Source organism: Chiloscyllium plagiosum, unplaced genomic scaffold (assembly GCF_037043375.1).
Source record: "Chiloscyllium plagiosum isolate Xiang-an unplaced genomic scaffold, Cpla_swu_hap1 HiC_scaffold_31, whole genome shotgun sequence".
NCBI classification, from domain to species: domain Eukaryota; kingdom Metazoa; phylum Chordata; class Chondrichthyes; order Orectolobiformes; family Hemiscylliidae; genus Chiloscyllium; species Chiloscyllium plagiosum.
In genome coordinates, this window is record NW_028270169.1 from 298,120 (window position 1) to 322,250 (window position 24,131).

At 42.7% G+C, this 24,131-nt stretch overlaps 1 protein-coding gene across 3 annotated transcripts in view; it reads right to left on the reverse strand.

Annotated features, from left to right (window-relative positions):
* Positions 1 to 24,131, reverse strand: part of LOC122561888 (integrin alpha-E-like) — a 397,374-nt gene that overhangs the window by 279,421 nt on the left and 93,822 nt on the right. For all 3 annotated transcript variants that reach the window (XR_006315137.2, XM_043714220.2, XM_043714221.2), the window contains 2 exons: positions 7,402 to 7,479; positions 880 to 951 (listed from right to left, as the gene is read on the reverse strand). Coding sequence is in view for 2 of the 3 variants with exons in the window: in XM_043714220.2 (XP_043570155.2) it covers positions 880 to 951; positions 7,402 to 7,479 (150 nt within the window). In the remaining variant the exon portion in view is untranslated. The remainder of the gene's footprint in view (positions 1 to 879; positions 952 to 7,401; positions 7,480 to 24,131) is intronic.

The window sequence follows — 24,131 nt, forward strand, 5'->3', positions numbered from 1 at the left end:
CACTTCACACTTTTCCAGGTTGAACACCATCTGCCACTTATCAGCCCAGTTCTGCATCCTGTCAATGTCCCGTTGTAATCTACAACAGCCCTCCACACTATCCACCATTCCACCAACCTTCATATCATTGACAAACTTACCAACTCATCCTTTCATTTCCTCATTCAAGTCATTTATAAAAATCACAGAGAGCAGAGGTCCCAGAACAGACCCCTACAGAACACCAGTGGTCACCAAGCTCCAGGCTGAATATTACCATCTACTACCACCCTATGATCTCGTCTTTGATCTTAGCCCATTATTCAACTAATGTTATTCCCAATAACCTTTGATTCCAATCTATTAAGCCCAACTCTGCTCTTACTCCATTGAATCCACTCTCCAACAGTTGATTTTTCACACTCTTATCTGACCAATGTAATTTTCCACCGTCATCTTAAATACAAAATAATTCACCCTGTCATTTGATCTCCTTTTCCTACTTCATTCCAAACATCCAGGCAGAGTAATGTTTGTTGGATTGGATATATAATATCGTGGAAAATTCTCCTGAACAAAACCTAGGACTCCCTGCCCTTCATTGCCCCTTATGCTACCACTATCCCAGTCTATGTATGAGTCTCCCATTATAACATCCCTATGACATTTACACCTTTCTGTAATGAATCTCTTGCAATAATTAGTTTTTTAACTGCTTCTGTAACTATCTACAATAAATAATATAGAAATAAAGCTATTACCAAAGTTTAAGTGGCTTTAGTCCCGTTACAGTTAAGCACTTGCTTTAGCTTATGGTTTTTACTGGAAATACAAACAGCAACTGGCCTTAAAACATACTAGGAGCTCTTGCATACTGTTAGATAATCATTCAGCTGTTACCTGGAAATTCATCATCATTCTCTTTCTTGTCTTTGTTGTTATTGCTGTTCTCATTGCTTTGCTTAACTTTTTCTGAAATTATAACAACCATATAATTAGAGGCACTTCAGCAATTGCTGGACAAGCGCATGGACAGCAGTAAATTGTAGGTTAGGTTAGGTTGTTCTTAGATTAAGATAAATGTTCTGCACAACATTGTGGGCCAAAGGGCCTGTACTGTTCTATGTATTATAGTCAGTACGAGAATCCTTCGGCAAACAAGTCCTTCACTGTATTACTAGGAGAAAGTGAGGACTGCAGATGCTGGAGATCAGAGTCGAAGAGTGTGGTGCTGGAAAAGCACAGCAGGTTAGGCAGCATTCAAGGAGCAGGAGAGTTGACGTTTCGAGCATAAGCCCTCAACCCTCACACTCCTCGACACTTCACTCTATTACTTCCTATATTAAAGAATTATTGTTTATGTGAACTTTATCCATTACCATCACCCCTTAAGATACTTTAGACAACATCAGTTTTTACAAGTATTTCAATTTATGAAACTTTATTTTCCCCTAGTTCATTCCTTTAGTGGCACAGCAGGAAAACATAACTGCAACAACAACTTGAATGCTGCTGAAAAGAAATTGGGAAGTTGAAGCCTTTTGTCTTGCATTCATTAGACTAGGGCACAAAATACACACTCGAGAAAAGCTACATATATTTAAACTGCCTGAGAAGGGGATACTGATATTGGTTGAGCCATCATTGGTGTGGAGATGGAGTACAGCAAGAACAGTTAACTGAATTCTCAGACTAAGCAGATAAAACCATAAAACAATTGAGCAGAAGGAGGTCATTCAGCTTATCAAGTCTGTTCCACCACTCAATTATCATGGCTGATTTGATCATCCTTAACTCCATTTTCCTGCCTTTTCCCAATAATCCTTGTTTCCCTAATTGATTAAAAATCTAGCTCTGCCCTGAATATATTTAATGACCCAGCCTCGACAGCCTAACTCTAAATTTTCAATTTGTTGCCATGGGAATGCAGCAGAAATTGGATGTCTCTTTTTATGAGAAAGGTGCAATGTGTGCACAAATTCTTTTTGTCTACATTAATCAGGGTCCTATGTATTTATATGTACATATAGTTACTAGCCCATGCGAAGGCATTACACTGCATGTCTGATTGATGATCTTAAATTGTTTCCAGTGTAATTCTTAGCACAGTAAGGATTATTTAATAAATCACCTCTAATGGCAGATATACTTTTCTGAGGCTTACAAGTAGCTGGTTGAGCACAGTCAGCATGCTGCCTGCTCAATGGGTGTATGAATACCACTAGACTCCAGGATCAGACCACACTCATCAAAACAAACACAGACATATGTTGTTGAAGTAAAATGTAGAAAAATGAAGAATCCTTTTACTCATAAATATTTAACAAAGGATTCTTTCCAGAGTGAAAAAGAAAAGAGATAAAGTAAATCTTCATATATCAGTTGTAAAGTGTCATACACAAGTTGACTAGATAAAAGTTAACAACTTCAGCAAGTCTTTAACAAGAAGTTAAGGAATAATGTTAAATGATACAACATCACATAAGATTGGGAGGAACCTATACAGAGGGTTAACAAACACATTTGAAAAGCATGGGGAATGCGAACAATATAAAAATATGACCTTTTCATTGATGATTTGAGAAGTATTATAAACCATCAGATAATACTTTTCAAAAGATATTTTTTTCTCGCTGGGAGAAGGAATTTTACTCACATAGGACTTTAAGGTAAAAAGACACCTTAAATGTTGATGGAAATTCAATTTTTAGGTATTCCAAGATATTTTTGTTATCCTTAGATATACTTAGATATTCTTGAATAGTTAGAATACAGTTTTATGTTATTTATATTAGATTTGGTATCACATTTTTGCACAGCAGTTTACATGTATGTTAATTTCAATTAATAAAATTGCAACATTAGTAAACTTTCTCTAAGTCTGTCTGTTACAACTTAATTACATCCTATTTCTTATTTTCTTTAAGTGGATTTCCTGAAGCGAGAAATCTCGACCTTTAAAATATCTGGGGCACTTATAGCATGCCATAGTCTTACAAAATTAAGAAGGCTGTTTGGAGGAAGGTTTCATTCCTGGATAGATTTTTCCCCTTGCCAATGTTTGGGTGAATCCCATAGACTCAAGATTAAGTGTCTGTAGGCATGGGCAACTTATACGACAGAAGCAATTAGGGAAATACTCATCAAGTCATAGAGTCATTCAGCACAGAAACAGGCTCTTTAGTCCTTTACATTCATATTGACGAGGTTTGCGAAACTAAACAAGTCCCATTTGTCTGTGTGCCGTCCATAATCCTCTCTTTCCTATTCACATACCTATCCAAATAGCTTTTATATGTTGTAACTGTATGGGCATCTATTACTTCCTCTTGCAATTCATTCCACATATGCACCACCCTCTGTGTGAAAAGGTTGCCCCTCAGGCCTCTTGTCTTTCCCCTCAGACCTTAAACATATGCCCTTTAGTTTGAACTCCACTACCATGGGGAAAGGGCACTTGCTAGTCACCCTATCTATGCCCCTCATGATTTTATAAACCTCTATAAGATCACCCCGCAACCTCCTACACTCCAGTGAAATAAGTCCCAGCCTATCCAGCCTCTCCTTTTCACTCCAATCCCAAAAGTATCCCTTTAAATCTGCAGCCTCTCCATTTTAATAATATCCTTCTGATAGCAGGGTGACCAGAACTGTACACTGTATTCCAAAAGTGGATTCACCAATGTCTTGTACAGGTGCAACATGACATTCAAACTTCTATACTCAATGCTCTGCTCAATGAAGGTATATGCCAAACACCTTCTTCACCACCCTCTCTACCTGTGACAACACTTTCAAAGAACTATATACCTGAACCCCAAGACCTACCATTAACTGTGTAAGTCCCACCCTGATTTGTCTTACCAAAATGCAACACCTCACATTTATCTGTATTAAACTCCATCTACCACTCCTCACCCATTGGCCCAGCTGATCAACATCCTGATTTAATTAGTTTTAAATAAGAGTTGAAAGCCATGAATCACTTCACTATGATGAAGCAATATTGCTATACTTTGAAATCCATTGTGGGGTCAAATAAGGCTATATTCTGGCCCTGACACTTTGGAATATTCTTTACTTTGCTGCTGCCATATACAAAGAATGTCTAGAATACCACAATTGATGGAAAGCTGTTCAGCCTTAATCACCTAAGATCCAAGACAAAGGGGGTCAAGATATCATCAGAGGCTATGGTGATGCTATACTAACAGTTAATACAGTCACAACAGCTAAAGGACTAAATATCATGATTGTCGAGAATTTTATTTTAACTGTCAGCATCGTAAGATGCCCCTTGCCCACCAGGGTGGCACGGTGACTCAGTACTTAGCACTGCTGCCTCATAGCACCAGAGACCAGTGTTCACTTCTAGCCTTGGGCAACTCTATGTGGAGTTTGCACATTTTTCATGTCAGCGTGGGTTTCTGCTGAGTTCTCCAGTTTCCTCCCACAGTCCAAAGATGTGCAGGCTAGGTGGATTGGCCATGGGACATGTGGGGTAATGGGAATAGGGTAGGGGCCTGGGTCTCTTTGGGATGCTCTTTGGAGGATTATTGAAATCTCGTTGGGCAAATGGCCTCTTTCTGCACTGTAGGGATTCTATGGTTCTAAAACAAATGTCACACTGAGGAAGAACTTCTTCGCCCAAAGAGTTGTGAATCTGTAGAATTCCCTGTCCAGTGAAGCGTTTGAGGTTACCTCGTTGAATGTTTTTAAGGCAATGATCGATTTTTGAATAGTAAAGGAATTAAGAGTTATGATGAGTGAGTAGGTAAATGGAGGTGACTCCACAAAAAGACCTTGTGGAGCAGGTTCGAGGGAACAGGTGGCCTACTCCTGCTCCTATATTTTATGTTATTTTCTTATATTGCTATACCACCATCAATTAGCATTGATAATGTGATGCTGGATTTTTTGATATTTTCACATACTTAGGCTTCACAATCACCAGCATGCCATTGTCTTTATTATTTGCTCACAGGATTTGGGCATCACTGGCTTAGCCAGCATTCATTTCCCTTCGTTAATCACTCTTGAGAGGGTGGTGGTGGTGAGCTACCTTCTTGAAGCACACAAGTCTTTGGCAGTAGGTGCAGCCACAGTGCTATTTCAAAGATATTTCCAGGATATTGGGCGGCACGGTGGCACAGTGGTTAGTACTGCTGCCTCACAGCGCCAGAGACCTGGGTTCAGTTCCCGCCTCAGGCGACACTCTGTGTGGAGTTTGCACATTCTCCCCGTGTCTGCGTAGGTTTCCTCTGGGTGCTCCAGTTTCCTCCCACAATCCAAAAATGTTAGGTTAGGCAAATTGGCCATGCTAAATTGCCTGTAGTGTTAGGTGAAGGGGTAAATGTAGGGGAATGGGTCTGGGTTGATTATGCTTCGGTGGGTGGGTGTGGACTTGTTGAGCCGAAGGGCCTGTTTCCACACTGTAAGTAATCTAAAAAAAAAATTGACTCAATAACATTGAAGAAATAGCAATATATTTCCAAGTTCCAAGTCAAGGAGGCATGGGGTGGTGGTGGTGTTCCCATGCATCTGCTGCCCTCGTCCTTCTAGGTGGTAGAGGTCTCAGTTTTGGAATGTGCTATTGAAAGAGCCTTGGTGATTTACTTATGTACATTTTGCAGATGGCGCATACTGCAGCTACTGTGCCTGACTGGTGAATAGAGTGAATGTTGAAAATGATTGATGAGGTGTCAGTTAAGCAGATTGTTTTGTACTAGATGCTGAAATCATCACAGAAATTGCAAAAGTTGCAGCTGTTAGTTTAAATTGTGTAATACAGTCTGGACCAGCAACCTGACTGAAAGCACCAAACTGCAATCTACCAAACCTTTCCTCAGTGGATTCCTCTACAATGTTGATACCTGGAATACATACTCAGAAATAGAAAAGGCTGATCTATTTCCACCTTTGTTGCCTCAGATGCACTCTCTGCATTGTTTGGCAGGACAAGGTGAGCAACTCAGAGGTCCTGAAGTGAGCTAATTTCACCAGCATATATCAGTTTGCTAAGCTAATATTTGAACTGGCTTGGTCATGTTGATCAGGTGGACGATGGTTGCATACACAAAGACCTTCTGAACATCAAATTGACCACTGTGTCACAATCTCATGGCATCTATACCTCTGCTACAGAGTGGTGAATATTGACACTGACATACAATCAGAATGGGACTGCTGAACTACACAAGGCATTGGTTAACAAAGATTTGACCATCATAATGCAAATCATCATCTGACCAGAAATAAGGCTAATGGAACTAAATTTTTAAAAAAATTCTGGAGAAGCTCAGGAGGACTGGCAGTATCGGTGAAGCGAGAAACAGAATTAACGTTTTGAGTCTGATATGATTTTTCTTCAGAACTGCCAGTCTGAAGAAGTCATATTGGACTCAAAAACTTAATACTGTTTTTCTTTCCACAAAAGCTTATAAACCTGTTGAATTTCTCCAGCATTTTCTGTATTTGTATATGATATCCAGCATTTTGCTTTTACGTAAGACTGCTGCAATAATGTCTAGGATTGCAACATTTAAAAGGCATCTGGATGGGTATATAAATAGGAAGGGTTTGGAGGAATATGGATCAGGTGCTGGCAGATGGGACTAGATTGAGTTGGGATATCTGGTCAGCATGGACGAGTTGGACTGAAAGGTCTGTTTCTGTGCTGTACATCTTTATGACTCTATGACTCTAATGATTCTTTTGAACTTTACAAACACTACAGTCCCGCCTATGATCACCTTGGTACAATAATCCAACTTTGACTTGTGGGTGGCACAGTGGTTAGCACTGCTGCCTCACAGCGCCAGAGACCCGGGCTCAATTCCCACCTCAGGTGACTGACTGTGTGGAGTTTGCACATCCTCCCCGTGTCTGCGCCGGTTTCCTCCGGGTGCTCCGGTTTCCTCCCACAGTCCAAAAATGTGCAGATTAGGTGAATTGGCCATGCTAAATTGCCCGTAGTGTTAGGTGTAGGGGAATGGGTCTGGGTGGGTGCACTTTGGTGGGTCGGTGTGGACTTGTTGGGCCAAAGGACCTATTTCCACACTGTATGTCATCTAATCTATACTCGAATTAATGACTTTTCAAATTGTGCATTTATATTCAATGCCATTATAAAGAAGAATATTTTATGACCTTTTCGATCAGGACTTACACCTTTAAATATGTGTTTTTGTAGACTTCAATTTCACAGGCCTCAACTCTGAAAAGATTTTATTATGCAGGATCAATGCCCCTTCAATGTTTACTTTTTAAAAATGTGTTACCTCATATTATTTTGCATTTAACTATATGTGCTGTCTGCTACCAATTTGCTGACCTATCAATGCTCTCCTGAAAACTCTTGCCCTCATTGTCAGTTTGAATAGCTAAGAAAATAACAGATAACTTTAAGCTATAGTTCCTCACCTTTTTCTAAATCCTTGTTCTTGTCATTATTCCCATTGTTGTTGTTGTTGTTGCTGTTATTCCAACTGTTGTTGCTGACTACAGATTTAAAAAAAATATTATTTTGGTCAAGTCAATCTTGTAAAATAATAATGTAATCAACTTTAAACTCCGTAATATGGAAGGGTGAAATGACAACAAAATAAGCAAAAGTATAAAATGGATAAAAGTCTGATGAAATGTACAGGAATGATTCAGTGTGAATTTCCCTCACTTTGCTCCTCTGTAAGTAACAGAACTGAAATTTCAAACTTTTCTCAGCTGGAAATATCAAGACAATGTCTTTTTTTTCAATACCAAGGTAAAGTAACAAGACTTCTGTCTAAATACTAATAGTAAAAACTGTACAGTGATGCTCTCCTTGGCCCAATGGTGGATGGGCCAGTGTTGCAATTCAGTCACTGTCCCAGTTCTGGTGGGAACTGTATAATGACTCTCTGCTGTTTCAATGTCAGTGAGAATTGTATAGTGAATTTCTTTCTGTCTCAGTGTTGATAAACCCAGCAACTACCGACCAGTCAGTTTAATCTCAACAGTGGAAAAACTGTCAGAAACAATAAGTCGAAGAGTGTGGTGCTGGAAAAGCATAGCCAGTCAGGCAGCATTCGAGGAGCAGGAGAATCGATGTTTCAGGCATAAGCCCTTCATCAGGACTCTTCGACACTGACCTCCAGCATCTACAGTCCTCCCTTTCTCCTGTCAGAAACAATAAGTATTGAATCTCTACTGTGTGGAAGCTGACCATTCAGCCTATTGAGTCCACACTGGCCTTCTAAAGAGAATCCCACTCAAATTCACCCCCTATCCTATCCCTGTAACCCTGCATTTTCAGTTTCTAATCCAGCTAGCCTGCACAGCTTTAGACTGTGGGAGGAAAGCCCCGCTGACACAGGGAGAATGTGAAAACTCCACACAGACAATCGCTCAAGGCTGGAATCAAAGCGGGGTCCCAGGCATTGTAAGGCTGCAGTGCTAACCACTGAGCCACCATACCACCCCAGAATACAATGGGAATAGTTATTTGGACAAGTGTAGATTAAATAAGGGAAGCTAACATCAATATAGTAAAGGCATGCCCAAAAATGAAAGGAAGAACTGAGGATGCTGAATCTCTAAAACAAAAACAGAAATTGCAGGAGAACACGGTCTGGAGAAGGGTCACTGGATATGAAACATTAACTCTGCTTTCTCTTCACAGATGTCATTCTCTTTGGAAGGGGTAACAGGAATGCATGTACTGGGCTAATGTTAAGATTCGTGGTAGTGCAGATGAGCAGAGGGATCTTGGTGTCCGGGTACATAGATCCTTGAAAGTTGCCACCCAGGTTGATTGGGTTGTTAAGAAGGCATGCGGTGTGTTTGCTTTTATTGGTTGAGGGATTGAGTTTCGAAACCATAAGGTCATGCTGCAGCTGTACAAAACTCTGGTGTGGCAGCACTTGGAGTATTGCATATAGTTCTGGTCACCGCATTATAGGAAGGATATGGAAGATTTGGAAAGGGTTCAAATGAGATTTACCAGGATGTTGCCTGGTATGGAGGGGAGGTCTTGCGAGGAAAGCCTGAGGGACCTGAGGCTGTTTTCTTTGGAGAGAAGAAGGTTGAGAGGTGACTTAATTGAGACATACAAGATAATCAGAGGGTTAGATTGGGTGGACAGTGAGAGCCTTTTTCCTTGGATGGCAATGGCTAGCATAAGAGGACATAGCTTTAAATTGAGGGATGTTAGATATAGGACAGATGTCGGAGGTAGTTTCTTTACTCAGAGAGTAGCAGGGCAGTGGGAGGCACTGCCTGCAACAGTAGTAGACATGCCAACTTTAAGGACATTTAAATGGTCACTGGATAGGCATACGGACGAGAATGGAATAGACTGGTTTCACAGGTCGGTGCAACATCAAGAGTCAAAAGGCCTGTACTACACTGTAATGTTCTATGTTGTCAGACCTGCTGAGTTTCTCCAGCAATTTCTATTGAAGGCATACCATTTGTTTGAGTTTTTTGCCAAAACAATTCTGCCAAAATGAATCACTTCACATAAGACCATAAGATATAGGACTATGTACTACTGTATATACCTCAGTAATAGTCAATTTTTTTTTACTACTTTTTAAGGTTAAATTCATGGGGTCGACTGTTACATGGATGCTACTTTTGAGGGGCTGAAATACAAGCCCGTCAAAATTTATATAATTGCATTAGCAGATGTCCAATTGATTTCTAAATGAAAACAAAATGAATTACGGTAGTTCTGAAAACCCGGAGTGGAACACAACCTCAGTGCTTGGGAGCCTCCGTGAAGCGCTTCTGTGATCTTTCCTCCGGCATTTATAGTGGTTTGAATCTGTCGCTTCCGGTTGTGAGTTCCAGCTGTACTCTGCAGTGGCCGGTATATTGGGTCCAAATCGATGTGCTTGTTGATTGAATCTGTGGATGAGTGCCATGCCTGCAAGAATTCCCTGGTTGTTCTCTGTTTGGCTTGTCCTATAATAGTAGTGTTGTCCCAATCAAATTCATGTTGCTTGTCATCTGCGACACGCCCAGCTATCCTTAGTAGCCACACATGCAGATGACAAGCAACATGAATTCGACTGGGACAACACTACTATTATAGGACAAGCCAAACAGAGAACAGCCAGGGAATTCCTGGAGGCATGGCACTCATCCACAGATCCAATCAATAAGCACATCGATCTGGACCCATTATACCGGCCACTGCAGCGTACAGCTGGAACTGACAACTGGAAGCGACAGATTCAAACCATTACAAATGCCGGAGGAAAGATCACAGAAGTGCTTCACAGGAGGCTCCCAAGCACTGAGGATGTCACCTAGACAGGGGACGAAACGTCTGCAACACAAATTCCCAGCTCGGCGAACAGAACCACAACAAATATTAGAGATACTGGCTCTATAATGCCTCACTCGGTATGAAGAAGTACTATACTCAAGGACTTTTCATGTGTAAACAAATAATGACCTGGGGATAGGATATTGGGGTTATTTCAAAAATAGTGATAGATTTTAAGACAGCATAGACAAGCTGGTTGCATATGCAAACATATCAGATTAAATACCATATGAACTCAAGTAATAGCCGATCTCATGTAAAGTCCAGCCCCTATTTTTGGTAAAATAACCTGGAATTTTCCATATATCTCATGTAAAAGTGAACGCTAGTTCTTCACAGATAACAGTTAAACATTTATGAGTCAGTGTGCCAGCCATCACGTCCCAGTCCAGCTTTCCAGTATGCCAGTTGTTCCGCTCTGTTCCCGGTCTTCCAGTCTGCTGGCTGTTGTGTTCCACTCCGCGTTTTCAGAACTACTGTAATTCATTTTATTTTCATTTAGAAATCAATTGGACATCTGCTAATGCAATTATATAAATTTTGACGGGCTTGTATTTCAGCCCCTCAAAAGTAGCATCCATGTAACAGTCGACCCCATGAATTTAACCTTAAAAAGTAGTAAAAAATAATTGACTATTACTGAGGTATATACAGTAGTACATAGTCCTATATCTTATGGTCTTATGTGAAGTGATTCATTTTGGCAGAATTGTTTTGGCAAAAAACTCAAACAAATTGAACATGGTATGCCTTTAATAGAAATTGCTGGAGAAACTCAGCAGGTCTGACAACATAGAACATTACAGTGTAGTACAGGCCTTTTGACTCTTGATGTTGCATCGACCTGTGAAACCAGTCTATTCCATTCTCGTCCATATGCCTATCCAATGACCATTTAAATGTCCTTAAAGTTGGCATGTCTACTACTGTTGCAGGCAGTGCCTCCCACTGCCCTGCTACTCTCTGAGTAAAGAAACTACCTCCGACATCTGTCCTAAATCTAACACCCCTCAATTTAAAGCTATGTCCCCTCATGCTAGCCAGATGGGTGCAGTGATTATACCGGGTCAGTCAGGTGTACCTAATAGAATATGAGTTCCCTGATTGTGGCTTTTAGTCTGAAAGAATCAGGAGCCCTGGCTGACAGATATAAACAGGACTGTCGGACTTCCTGTTCACTCTGAGACTTGGCTCTGCGACAGCTGGATTAGTGTCAAGGTCTCTCCATTGTAAATAAAGGATGACTTGGTGACGGGGATACCAGCCCCTATGAAGTTTTTTTATAGATATTTTTATTGAAAACTTAACATGTTTTTACAAGTTTACAAATAAAAAAATACAAGTACAAACACTAATATACAATTAAATCTTAAATAAATAATAGCCAAAACCTGTCAAACAAAAAGAAGAGATACAGAGAAGAAAACGAAAAAGACAAAACTCAACTAACTACTAATCTAACTTATAACTAACCAGCATGCATGATCAAATATCTTACATTACTCATGAGAAAAAAGAAGGATAACATAGTAATTAACTAGTGAAGTACATGCTCTGAATGAGTTAACATCAAGTTGTAACAAAACCTGTATTCATGCGGAAATCCTCTCCCAAGGAGCCCCGGACCAGCCAGAACCATTACCTCAACTAGATGAAAGCCCTTGATAGAATGGCCAAAATATCTGCAACTATGTAATTCAAGAAGGGCTGCAATATTTTATAGAATAATTCAGTTTTTTGGTGCACCATATTTGTAAGGAAGTCAAGGGGAATACATTCCTTGATTAATCTGTGCCAATTCGGAAGTCCTGGAGGGCCCTCAGCCACCCAGTTTACTAAGATATTTTTCCTTGCACAGAAGGAGAGAATGGAAAATAATTTCCTCCTGTGCACATCTAGAGAAGGTAAGCTCAAGAAGCCCAGAAGAAAAGATACTGGATCTACTGTAATTTCTGTTCCCAGGATTTCTGCCAGGGCATTTACTACTTTGGTCCAGTATTTGCGAATCTTATGGCATGTCCATAAGCAGTGTGTAAGAGTGCTCACCTCTATTTTACATTTGGAACACATTGGAGATGCTTCTGCCCTAAATTTTGCAAATCATTCCGGTGCCAGATGGGCCCTATGAAGTACCTTTAACTGAATGGCCTGGGTTCTGTAACAAATGGAGATTTTTCTGGCATTTTCCCAGATGTCATTCCACATTTCTGTAGAAATTTCCAGCCCCAAATTCTGATCCCATGTTCTAAGCAGACGGTCCATATCTTCCAACACTTCTTCATGTAATAAATGACAACGAGTGCTGATCGAGGGTACACCCATTGGCCACAACACTCTACATTCTCTATCTGATTTATAGAGACTATCTAATAGCGTAGTCTTCTTCTGTATGTAATCTCGAAAATGGAAGTATCGAAAGAGGTCTCCATTGGGTAATCCAAATTTCTGATGCAGCTGTTCAAAAAGACATCAGGACCCCATCCTCAAATAGATCCCCAAAACAGGAGATACCCCTGGATCTCCAGGATTTGAAAGTGGCATCTGTGAGCCCCGGTTGAAAACCCCATGCCCCCACTATAGGAGTATAGGGGGATGTTTTATGTGAATTACCCTTGTTTTGCCGAATTATATTCCAAGCTTTAATTGTGTTTAGTACTATAGGATTTTTAACAGTGGTCCATAATGATTTTCATCTTATTTCAAAATAGGAGGTTAATACGAGGGCACTTAACTTGAGAAGCCTTAATGTCCAGCCAGATTGATTGTGGGTCAGATGAGACCAATCAGCTATGTAGCTTAACAAGGAACTTAACTGATACTTCCTAAAGTCTGGAAAATCCAGCCCTCCCTTTGCCTGTGGAAGCTGTAGCTCCCTTAACTTAATGAGAACCCAGCCAACCATACAATTTGCGCAGTACCGGATTCGGCAGCATCACCGGGAGCATTCTCATAGGGTATAAGAAACAGGGCAAGACATTCATTTTAATTAGGGCTATTTTACCTAGCCAGGAAATTGGAAGGTCTACCCAACGTTGAAGGTCCTGCCTTATCCTTTCCAATACATGGCCTTGTATAGCTGGCCAAATACTGGGGTGATAAAAATGCCTAAGTATAAGAAACCCTCCAGAGACCACCAAAAGGGGAAGTGGGATCCATCCAATAAATAGGATATACTAGCGAGGCCACCCATCGGCATGGCCTCTGATTTTGAAAAATTAATTTTGTAGCCTGAAAATGCACTAAATGTATTATTAACTTGGATTAAGCGAGGCACTGACATCAGAGGATTACTAAGAAAAAGGAGAACATCATCTGCATAAAGGGTAATTTTATGTTTACCTGTACCAACCCATTATACTAGAGTCAGCCCGTATAGCTTCCGCTAGTGGCTCAATTATTAGCGTGAATAGCAACGGTGAGAGGGGACATCCCTAACGGCAGCTCCTACCCACACTGAAGCTATCCGAGCCTAATCCGTTGGTGATCACAACTGTTTTGGGATCATTATACAGTGTTGAGGCCCATTTGGCAAATACCTTTCCAACACCAAACCTTTCCAATGTATAGAACAGGTATGACCATTCAACCCTGCCAAATGCCTTCTCCGCGTCCAATGAGACTACTATTCCCGGTATTTTTTCTGATGACAGACTTGAATCACATTCAAGACCCTTCTAATATTATTAGATGATCTACGGCCCTTGATAAACCCTGTCTGGTCCTCTTTTATGATATATGGCAGTACCCTCTCTAGCCTCAATGCTAATGATTTAGAAAGAAGTTTAAAATCTACATTTAGCAAGGATATTAGTCTGTATGATGCATAATCTTCTGGGTCACCGAGTATGAAATGATCAGAACTCACACATAAGCTTTAATAGTCTCCCACATCATTGACGGATTACTAGCCGTACCTGAATTAATTTCCAAGAAAGTTTTAAATTCTTGAGAAAAATATTTTACAAATTTACTATTCTTCATTAAGAAGGAATCCATACGCCAATGTCGGGGATGCCTCAATTGTTCCTAGCCTTGATTTCCTGAAGAAGGGCTTATGCCCGAAACGTCGATTCTCCTGATCCCTGGATGCTGCCTGACCTGCTGCGCTTCTCCAGCAACACATTTTCAGCTCTGATCTCCAGCATCTGCAGACCTCACTTTCTCCTCATTGATTTCCATATATACAGCAGCGTGATCTGAAATTATTATATTACCTATTTTGCAGGATGATATGGAATTTTAAAAAGTCGAGGGGGCAAAAAACATGTCAATTCTAGTGTGACATTTATGTGGATTAGAGTAAAAAGAAAAATCTCTGCCTTGCGGGTGGAGGCACCTCCACACATCTACTAATCCTAATTCTTTATTCAAATCCGCCAATTGTCTGGATCTGGGGGATACACCCGCAGTACTCTTGGGTATCCTGTCTATTTCCAGGTCTATAATGCAATTAAAGTCTCCCCCTATAATTGTAGACGAGCACCGAGAGCCACCAGTTTGGAGAAGTCTTCCGTTATAAATTTGAAAGGATGCGCCAGGGGACAATACAGATTTAAAATCCCATATTCCTCTCCATTTATAAGGGCTTTAATTAGTATATATCGTCCAGATTCATCTTTTATCTGACTTAGGATTTTGAAAAGGAGATTCTTCCAAATAAGAATGACTACTCTCTTACTTTTTGAGCTGAAGGAAGAAGGCCTAATAAAATCCACCCTGTTGTAATTTCAAATGTTCTTTATCCATTAAATGTGTCTCCTGTAGGACAACTATATCAACCCTTTTTCTTTTTTGAGGTTTGATAATATTTTCTTCCTTTTGATTGGTAAATTACTCCCCTTGACATTCCAGGTGCACCATTTAATCAAATGACTAACCATAATCGTCCAGGCTAGTCCGGGACGCCCCCAGGAGGAGAATCCCCATCCAAAACACCCCGAGCATAGACCAGAGAAAATTCACAAAAATAGAGATTCTTTAATACACTCACACCAATATAATAAAAACTATTTCTAAATTTTAAAAAAACATATTTAAACAGAGATTTTCCACCTTGTTTCCAGGGGGCATCACTTACTTTCCCATCATATCCTCTCCCAACCAGTGCCCAACCCTCGACCCAGGCACCCCATAATAAAATAAAGAAAATTCAAGTGTACTACAAAGCTAAAGTTAACAGTGAGTACCCTACCCACACACCCCCCCACCCACCACCCACACCAACACCTAGATATATTTGGTGATGTTAATACCACGTATGAATATATAAAACTATAAAATTATAGTCTCAGTAGATAATAATTAAGTATAGTAATACAAAATAACAGGGGAAAACAACCCTGCTTTAAGAGAAAGAGAAAAAAATAAGACAAAGCAGAGACCCCTCCTCACCTAAATCGACTAGACCACCCGGACTATATATATTTTTTAAAAAAGGGGAAAATCGCAGAGTGGAGAACAAATAAGCCCCCCTCCCTACCCCCCAGAGATAATATTAAGCAATAAAGTAATAAAAGAGAATAAAGGGTGAACCGGGGAAGGGGGAGGGCAGAACAACATCATTCCACACATGAGTTAACTCTTACAATTCATCTAAGAGAGTCCAAAACTTCCTTGGCTTTCTCCGGCGATCCGAAGTTATACATGGACCCTTCATTGCTAAAGCGTGGCGTCGCTGGGTAGTGCAGGGAGTACTGAATGTTTAAATCCCTTAAACACGTCATCATTTCCTCAAACGCCCTTCTCTTTTGGACCAGAGCTGGGGAAAAGTCCTGAAACAGCATAATCTTGGATCCTTTGTAAGTCATGGCTTGGGGATCTTTCCCGAGATTTCTGGAAGCTTCCAGGAGCATCTGCTTCTCCTTGTAGCACTGCAGCTGGAACAGAACCGGGCGGGGCATTGGCCCAAGCCTGGCCTACATATTGCAACCCGGTGGGCCCATTCTACCCTTACCTGGCCTGATCCAGCCTCCAGCTTCAACAACTGCGGAAGCCATTGCTCCAGAAACATTGTAAGCTGTCCTTCCTCTTGCGCTCGGGAAGGCCCAGCAAATGAATATTTTTTTGACAACCTCTTGAGGTCGTCGATGTGATCTTCTAAGGCCCGGACTCGCTGTTCAAGAGTCCGGACCCGACCCACAGCCGATTCTGTAGCAGCCTCAGAGGTCGCGGCCTTTAGCTCCGCCCCTCCGACTCGAGGTCCGTTTTTTTCTATGTCTCGGTTGTGTTTCTGAAGCGCAACCGACAACGATTCCCTCCTGCTCCTGGACTCTTCTATGAAGGCATCGATCTTCGCTTCAAGCTTGGAAATCACTGCATCAAGGCTTGCCACCGTGGGTAAATCCCCCGGGGCGGCTGTGGATGCCTCTGCTGCAGCTAGAGACGGTGGGGGAGGGGTTCCTGTGTGCTCTGAGCTGTAGACATTCTTTCCTTTAGTCATTTTAACGGGGCACTAAACTACTCAAGTTTGGTGCAAAATAACTAGCTGTATTAAATAAAAGCTATTTTAGATGGTTTGGCAGGTATGGTGGAGGCGGGCACCCCACTTTGCCTGAGTCTTGGGCAGAACACTACAGAGTCAGACTTGCTGGATCGCCGCCATCTTGGATCTCCATGAAGTTATTTTAATGACAACAAGAGAATAGCATGCTCCTGAAGAAATTTGTTCGCAACAGTCATCTTTGAGTGGGGGCAAGCATTTCTGGCATCATGCCATTATTTGGGAAGCTTGACTTGTTTGATCTTGCTATTGAAGACCTGTCTGAAAATGTGTTGCTGGAAAAGCGCAGCAGGTCAGGCAGCATCCAAGGAACAGGAGAATCGAAGTTTCGGGCATAAGCCCTTCTTCAGGAATGAGGAAAGTTTGTCCAGCAGGCTAAGATAAAAGGTAGGGAGGAGGGACTTGGGGGAGGGGCATTGGAAATGCGCTGTTTGAGAACGTGGCTGAAGAGCTTCTGTGCAGAGGAGATGACCTGGGGTGTACAGTGAGAGAGGGACTCACTGAAATCCTTGTAGAGGGAGGAAGAGAGCTTCTTCAAGGAAGGCATCCTTGCAAGAGGATTCGCAGTAGGTTAAAATCTCCTATATGTGGCAAGATTGCGTTATCTTTTCCAGGCAAATGACATTGGAGCAGATGTAAAGCAACGAGTAATTCTCCTGACAGATTGTGGACCCGCAGCTTTCTCGATTATATGGAGCTTAATGTTCCCTGAAGAATCAGATACCAAAATCTTTCATGTGTTCATGGATTTAATCAAGGAATATTACGACCCTAAATCTCTTCTAATTCTGAGACATGATTGGTTTTACTTGGCAGTTCGAAAACCAGGAAACTCTATGTTGGTATTTTTGAATACGTTAAAACAACTGGCAAAGGCATGTGATTTTGGTTTAACCCTTAATGCGAATCTGAGAGGCCATTTGGTATGTGGGATTAATGATAAAACTATGTTAATGGCCCACTAGCTAAAGCTGAACTGGACTTCAAACAGGCATTACAACTGGCTTTATCATTTGAAAATGCAGCAAGTGGAGCAAATGAGTTGCAGGGTATTCCAATGAAAAGAGACACCCTCGCCAGTCAAACTGAGCTTAGGGGACACCATTCAAGTGGAGGCAAAAGAGTCCCACCAAACCTAAATTGGTAAAAGAACTCAAATGTTTGTATCCGGACAATGCACAACTCTGACAAGTTCGCCACCATCTGGTCTGGAACAGTTACATTGCTCAAAATATAGAACATGACAGTGCAATACAGACCTTTCGGCCTTTGATATTGCGCTGACTTGTGGAACCAATCCGAAGCCCATCTACCGACACTATTCCATTATCATCCATATGTTTTTCCGATGGCAATTTAAATGCCCCTAAAGTTGGCGAGTCTACTACTGTTGCAGGCAGCACATTCCACACCCCTACTACTCTTTGAATAAAGAACCTACTTCTGACATTTGTCCTATATCTATCACCATTCAATTTAAAGCTATGTCCCCTCATGCTAGCCATCAGCATCTGAGGAAAAAAGCTCTCACTGTCCACCCTATCTAACTCTCTGATTATCTTGTATGTCTTAATTAAGTCACCTCTCAACCTTCTTCTCTCTAACGGAAACAGCCTCAAATCCCTCAGCTTTTCCTCGCAAGACCTTCCCTCCGTACCAGGCGACATTCTAGTAAATCTCCTCTGAACCCTTTCCAAAGCTTCCACATTCTTCCAACAATGAAGTGACCAGAATACTCCAAGTGCACCGCACCAGAGTTTTGTACAGCTGCAGCATGATCTTGTGGCTTCGAAACTCAATTCCTCTACCAATAAAAGCTATGCCTTCTTAACAACCCCAGCAACCTGGACAATGATGACATGAAGATAAAAGTCAAAGTTGCAACCTTCAGGGATCTCCGTACATGGACACCGAGATCTTTCTGCTCATCTACACTACCAAGAATCTTACCATTAGCCCAGTACACTTTATTCTGTTGCTCCTTCCAAAGTGAATTACCTCATACTTTTCCGCATTAAACTCCATTTGCTACCTCTCAGACCAGCTTTGCAGCTTATCTATGTCCCTTTGTAACCTGCAACATCCTTCAGCACTATCCACAACTCCACTGACCTTAGTGTAATCTGCAAACTTACTAACCCATCCTTCTATGCCCCCATGCAGGTCATTTATAAAAAAGACAAACAGCTGTGGACCCAAAACACATTCTTGCAGTACAACACTAATAACTGAACTCCAGGATGAATATTTCCCATCAACCACTACCCTCTATCTTCTTTCAACTAGCCAACTTCTGATCCAAACCACTAAATCTCCTTCAATCCCATGCCACTGTATTTTGTCCAATAGCCTACCATGGGGAGCCTTATAAAATGCTTTACTAAAATCCATATACACCACATCAACCGCTTTACCCTCATCCACTGTTTGGTGACCATCTCAAAGAAAAAAGGTTTGTGAGACAAGACCTACCCTTCACAAAACCATGTTGGCTATCCCTAATCAATGTATTCCTTTCTAGCTGATTAGCAATCCTTTCTCTTATAATCCTTTCCAACATTTTACCCACAACCGAAGTAAGGCTCACTGGTCTATAATTACCAGGGTTGTCTCTACTCCCCTTCTTGAACAAGGGGACAACATTTGCTATCCTCTAGTCTTCTGGCACTACTTCAGTAGGAGAAAGTGAGGACTACAGATGCTGGAGATCAGAGCTGAAAATGTGTTGCTGGAAAAGCGCAGCAGGTCAGGCAGCATCCACGGAACAGGAGAATCGACATTTCGGGCCCTTCTTCAGGAATGAGGAAAGTTTGTCCAGCAGGCTAAGATAAAAGGTAGGGAGGAGGGACTTGGGGGACAGGCGTCGGAAATGTGATAGGTGGAAAGAGGTCAAGGTGAGGGTGATAGGTCAGACTGGGGTGGGGGCGGAGAGGTCAGGAAGAAGATTGCAGGTTAGGAAGGCGGTGCTGAATTTGATGGATTTGACTGAGACAAGGTGGGGGGAGGGGAAATGAGGAAACTGGTGAAATCCGAGTTCATCCCTTGTGGTTGGAGGGTTCCTAGGCGGAAGATGAGGCGCTCTTCCTCCAACCGTCGTGTTGTGGTCTGGCGATGGAGGAGTCCAAAGACCTGCATATCCTTGGTGGAGTGGGAGGGGGAGTTGAAGTGTTGAGCCACAAGGTGGTTGGGTTGGTTGGTCCGGGTGTCCCAGAGGTGTTCTCTGAAACGCTCCGCAAGTAGCCGGCCTGTCTCCCCAATATAGAGGAGGCCACATCGGGTGCAGAGGATGCAATAGATGATGTGTGTGGAGGTGCAGGTGAATCTGTGGCGGATATGGAAGTTTCCTTTGGGGCCTTGGAGGGAGGTGAGGGGGGAGGTGTGGGCGCAAGTCTTGCACCTCCTGCGGTTGCAGGGGAAGGTGCCGGGAGTGGAGGTTGGGTTGGTGGGGGGTGTGGATCTGACGAGGGAGTCAGATCCACACCACCCTCGTCAGATCCATACCCCCACCAACCTAACCTCCACTCCCGGCACCTTCCCCTGCAACCGCAGGAGGTGCAAGACTTGCGCCCACACCTCCCCCCTCACCTCCCTCCAAGGCCGCAAAGGAAACTTCCATATCCGCCACAGATTCACCTGCACCTCCACACACATCATCTATTGCATCCTCTGCACCCGATGTGGCCTCCTCTATATTGGGGAGACAGGCCGGCTACTTGCGGAGCGTTTCAGAGAACACCTCTGGGACACCCGGACCAACCAACCCAACCACCCTGTGGCTCAACACTTCAACTCCCCCTCCCACTCCACCAAGGATATGCAGGTCTTTGGACTCCTCCATCGCCAGACCAGAAAAACACGACGGTTGGAGGAAGAGCGCCTCATCTTCCGCCTAGGAACCCTCCAACCACAAGGGATGAACTCGGATTTCACCAGTTTCCTCATTTCCCCTCCCCCCACCTTGTCTCAGTCAAATCCATCAAATTCAGCACCGCCTTCCTAACCTGCAATCTTCTTCCTGACCTCTCCGCCCCCACCCCAGTCTGACCTATCACCCTCACCTTGACCTCTTTCCGCCTATCACATTTCCAACGCCCCTCCCCCAAGTCCCTCCTCCCTACCTTTTATCTTAGCCTGCTGGACAAACGTTCCTCATTCCTGAAGAAGGGCTTATGCCCGAAACGTCGATTCTCCTGTTCCCTGGATGCTGCCTGACCTGCTGCGCTTTTCCAGCAACACATTTTCAGCACTACTTCAGTAGGCAATAACAACATGAAGATCAAAGCTAAAGGCTCTGCAATCTCCTCCCTGACTTCCCAGAGAATCCTAGGATAAATCACACCCAGCCCAAGGGGCTTATTTATTTTCACACTTTCCAGAATTGCTAACACCTCCTCCTTGCGAATGTCAATCCCTGGTAGCCGAGATTTCAGTATTCTCCTCAACAATATTGTCTTTTTACAGTGTAAATGCTAATGAAAAATATTCATTAAGCATTTCCACTATTTCCTCAGACTTCACACACAACTTCCCACTACTATCCTTGACTGGTCCCAATCTTTCTCTCATCATTCTTTTACTCCTGACATACCTATGGGAAGCTTTAGGGTTTTCCTTTGATCCTACCTAACAACAACTTCTCATGTCTCCTCCAGGCTCTTTTTAGCTCTCTCTTTAGGTCTTTCCTGGTTAACTTGTAACTTGCAAGGGCCCTAACTGAGCCTCATCCTAACATAAGCCGTCTTCTTCCTCTTAACAAGAGATTCAGCTTTTTTAGTAAACCATGGATCCCTTACTACATATCAAAGACACATGGTTGTTCTTCCTTGCTCCACATTTGAAGCGTGCCCATGCCCTGCAGTTTCCTTCCCCATCCAATGCATTCTAAATCTTGCCTAATCACATCATAGTTGCCTTTTCCCCAGCAAAAACTCTTGCCCTGTATTTTCTCCCTTTCCATCACGAAAGTAAACATCACCAAACTGTGGTCACTGTCACCAAAGTGCTCACCTACCTCCAAATCTAACACCTGACCCGGTTCATTACCCAGTACCAAATCCAATGTGGCCTCGTCCCTTGTTCGCTCGTCTATATACTATGTCAGGAAACCATCCTGCACACAGTGGACAAAAACTGTCCCATCTAAAGTACTCAAACTATAGTATTACCAGTCAATATTTGGAAAGTTAAAGTCCCCCATAACAACTGCCCTGTCACTCTGGCTCCTATCCAGAATTATCTTTGCTATCCTTTACTCTATATCTCTGGAACTATTCGATGGCCCGTAAGAAACTCCTAACAGGGTGACTTCTCCTTTCTGTTTCTAACCTCAACCCATACTACCTCAGCAGACGAGTCCTCAAACGTCCTTTCTGCTTCTGTAATACTGTCCTTGACTAACAAAGCCACACCTCCCCCTCTTATCCCATTTCCTCTGTTCTTGTTGAAACATCTAAGTCCTGGAACCTGCAACAAACATTCCTGTCCCTGCTCTATCCAAAATGGCCACAACATCGAAGTGCCAGGTGCCAATCCACGCTGCAAATTTACCCACCTTATTCCAGATGCTCCTGGTGTTGAAGTAGACACACTTCAAACCTCCTTCCTGCTTGCCAGTGCATTCTTGCAACCTGGAAACCATATTTCTGACCTCACTACTCTCAACCTCCTGGACACTGGAATTCCAGTTTAGGTTTCCATCCCCTTGCTGGATTAGTTTAAACCCTCCCAAATTGCATTAGCAACATCCCTCCTAGGATATTGGTACCCCTCTGGTTCAAGTGTAGACCATCCTGTTTGTAGAGGTCCCACCTACCCCAGAATGAGCCCCAAATATCCAGGTATCTGAAACCCTCCCACCTTCACCGTCCCTGTAGCCATGTGTTCACCTCCTTTCTCTCTCTCCTGCTCACCTCGCTCGCATGTGGCATGGGCAACAAACCAGAGGTAATAACTCTGTTTTTTCTAGCAATAAGCTTCCACTCTAGCTCCCTGAATTTCTGCCTTAAATCCCCATCTCTTTTCCTAACTATGCTTACCAAAATCCAAATCAGAACCTAGGACAGTTTCTTGAAACAGTATGTAGGTTTCTGGATCAGAGTGGTCTTGGAAAAGCACAGCAGTTCAGGCAGCATCCGAGAAGCAGGAAAATTGACGTTTCGGGCAAAATCCCTTCATCAGGAATACAGGCAGAGTGCCTGAAAGGTGGAGAAATAAATGAGAGTGCTCCTCTCATTTACCTCTCCACCCTTCAGGCACTCTGCCTGTATTCCTGATGAAAGGCTTTTGCCCGAAACGTCGATTTTCCTGCTCCTCGGATGCTTCCTGAACTGCTGTGCTTTTCCAGCACCACTCTACTCCAGAATCTGGTTTCCAGCATCTGCAGTCATTGTTTTTACCAGTATGTAGGTATCAACTGACATTTTCTAAATTCATGGCAAGGGACAGGAGCATATGGTATGGGAAAGTATTTAATTAGAGGAGGGTGAATTACAATGCTATGAGGCAGGAACGGCGTCACCTAAATTGGGAACAGATGTTATCAGAAAAATGCACAATATAACTGTGGAGGTTGTTTAGGGAGCACTTGCTGATAGTGCTGGAAAGGTTTGTCCCACTGAGGCAAGGAAGGGATGGTAGGGTGAAGGAACCTTGGGTGACAAGGGAAGAAGGAAGCTTACGTAAGTTTGTGGAAGCAAGGATCAGACAGGGCTCTGGTGGGTACAAGGTAGCCAGGGAGGAACTGAAGAATGGACTTAGGAGTGCTAAAAGGGGGCATGAAAAAGCTTTAGCAGGTAGGATTAAGGAAAACCCTAAGACATACTAGACTTATGTGAAGAACAAGAGGAAGGTCAGGGTGAGGGTAGGGCCAATCAGGGATAATGGAGGGAACTTGTGCCTGGAGTCAGAGGAAGTAGGGGAGGTGCTTAATGAATATTTTGCTTCAGTATTCACTACTGAGAGCGACTTTGTTGCTTGTGAGGACAGAGTGAAACAGGCTGAAATGCTTGAACAGGTTGATTTTAAGAAGGAGGATGTGCTGAAAATTTTGAAAACCATGAAGATAGGTAAGTCCCCCGGACCAGAAGGGATATACCCAAGGTTACTACAGGACATGATGATCTTTGCGCCCTCACTGTCCACTGGAGTAGTAACAGATGATTGGAGAGTGGCACATGTTATTCCTTTGTTGAAGAAGGAGAATAGGGATAGTCCTTGGAATTTCATAGCAGTCAGTCTACGTCTGTGGTGGGCAAATTATTGGAGAGGATTCTGAGGGACGGGATTTATGATTCTTTGGAAGACCATAGCTTGATTAGAGATAGCATGGCTTTGTGAGGGGCA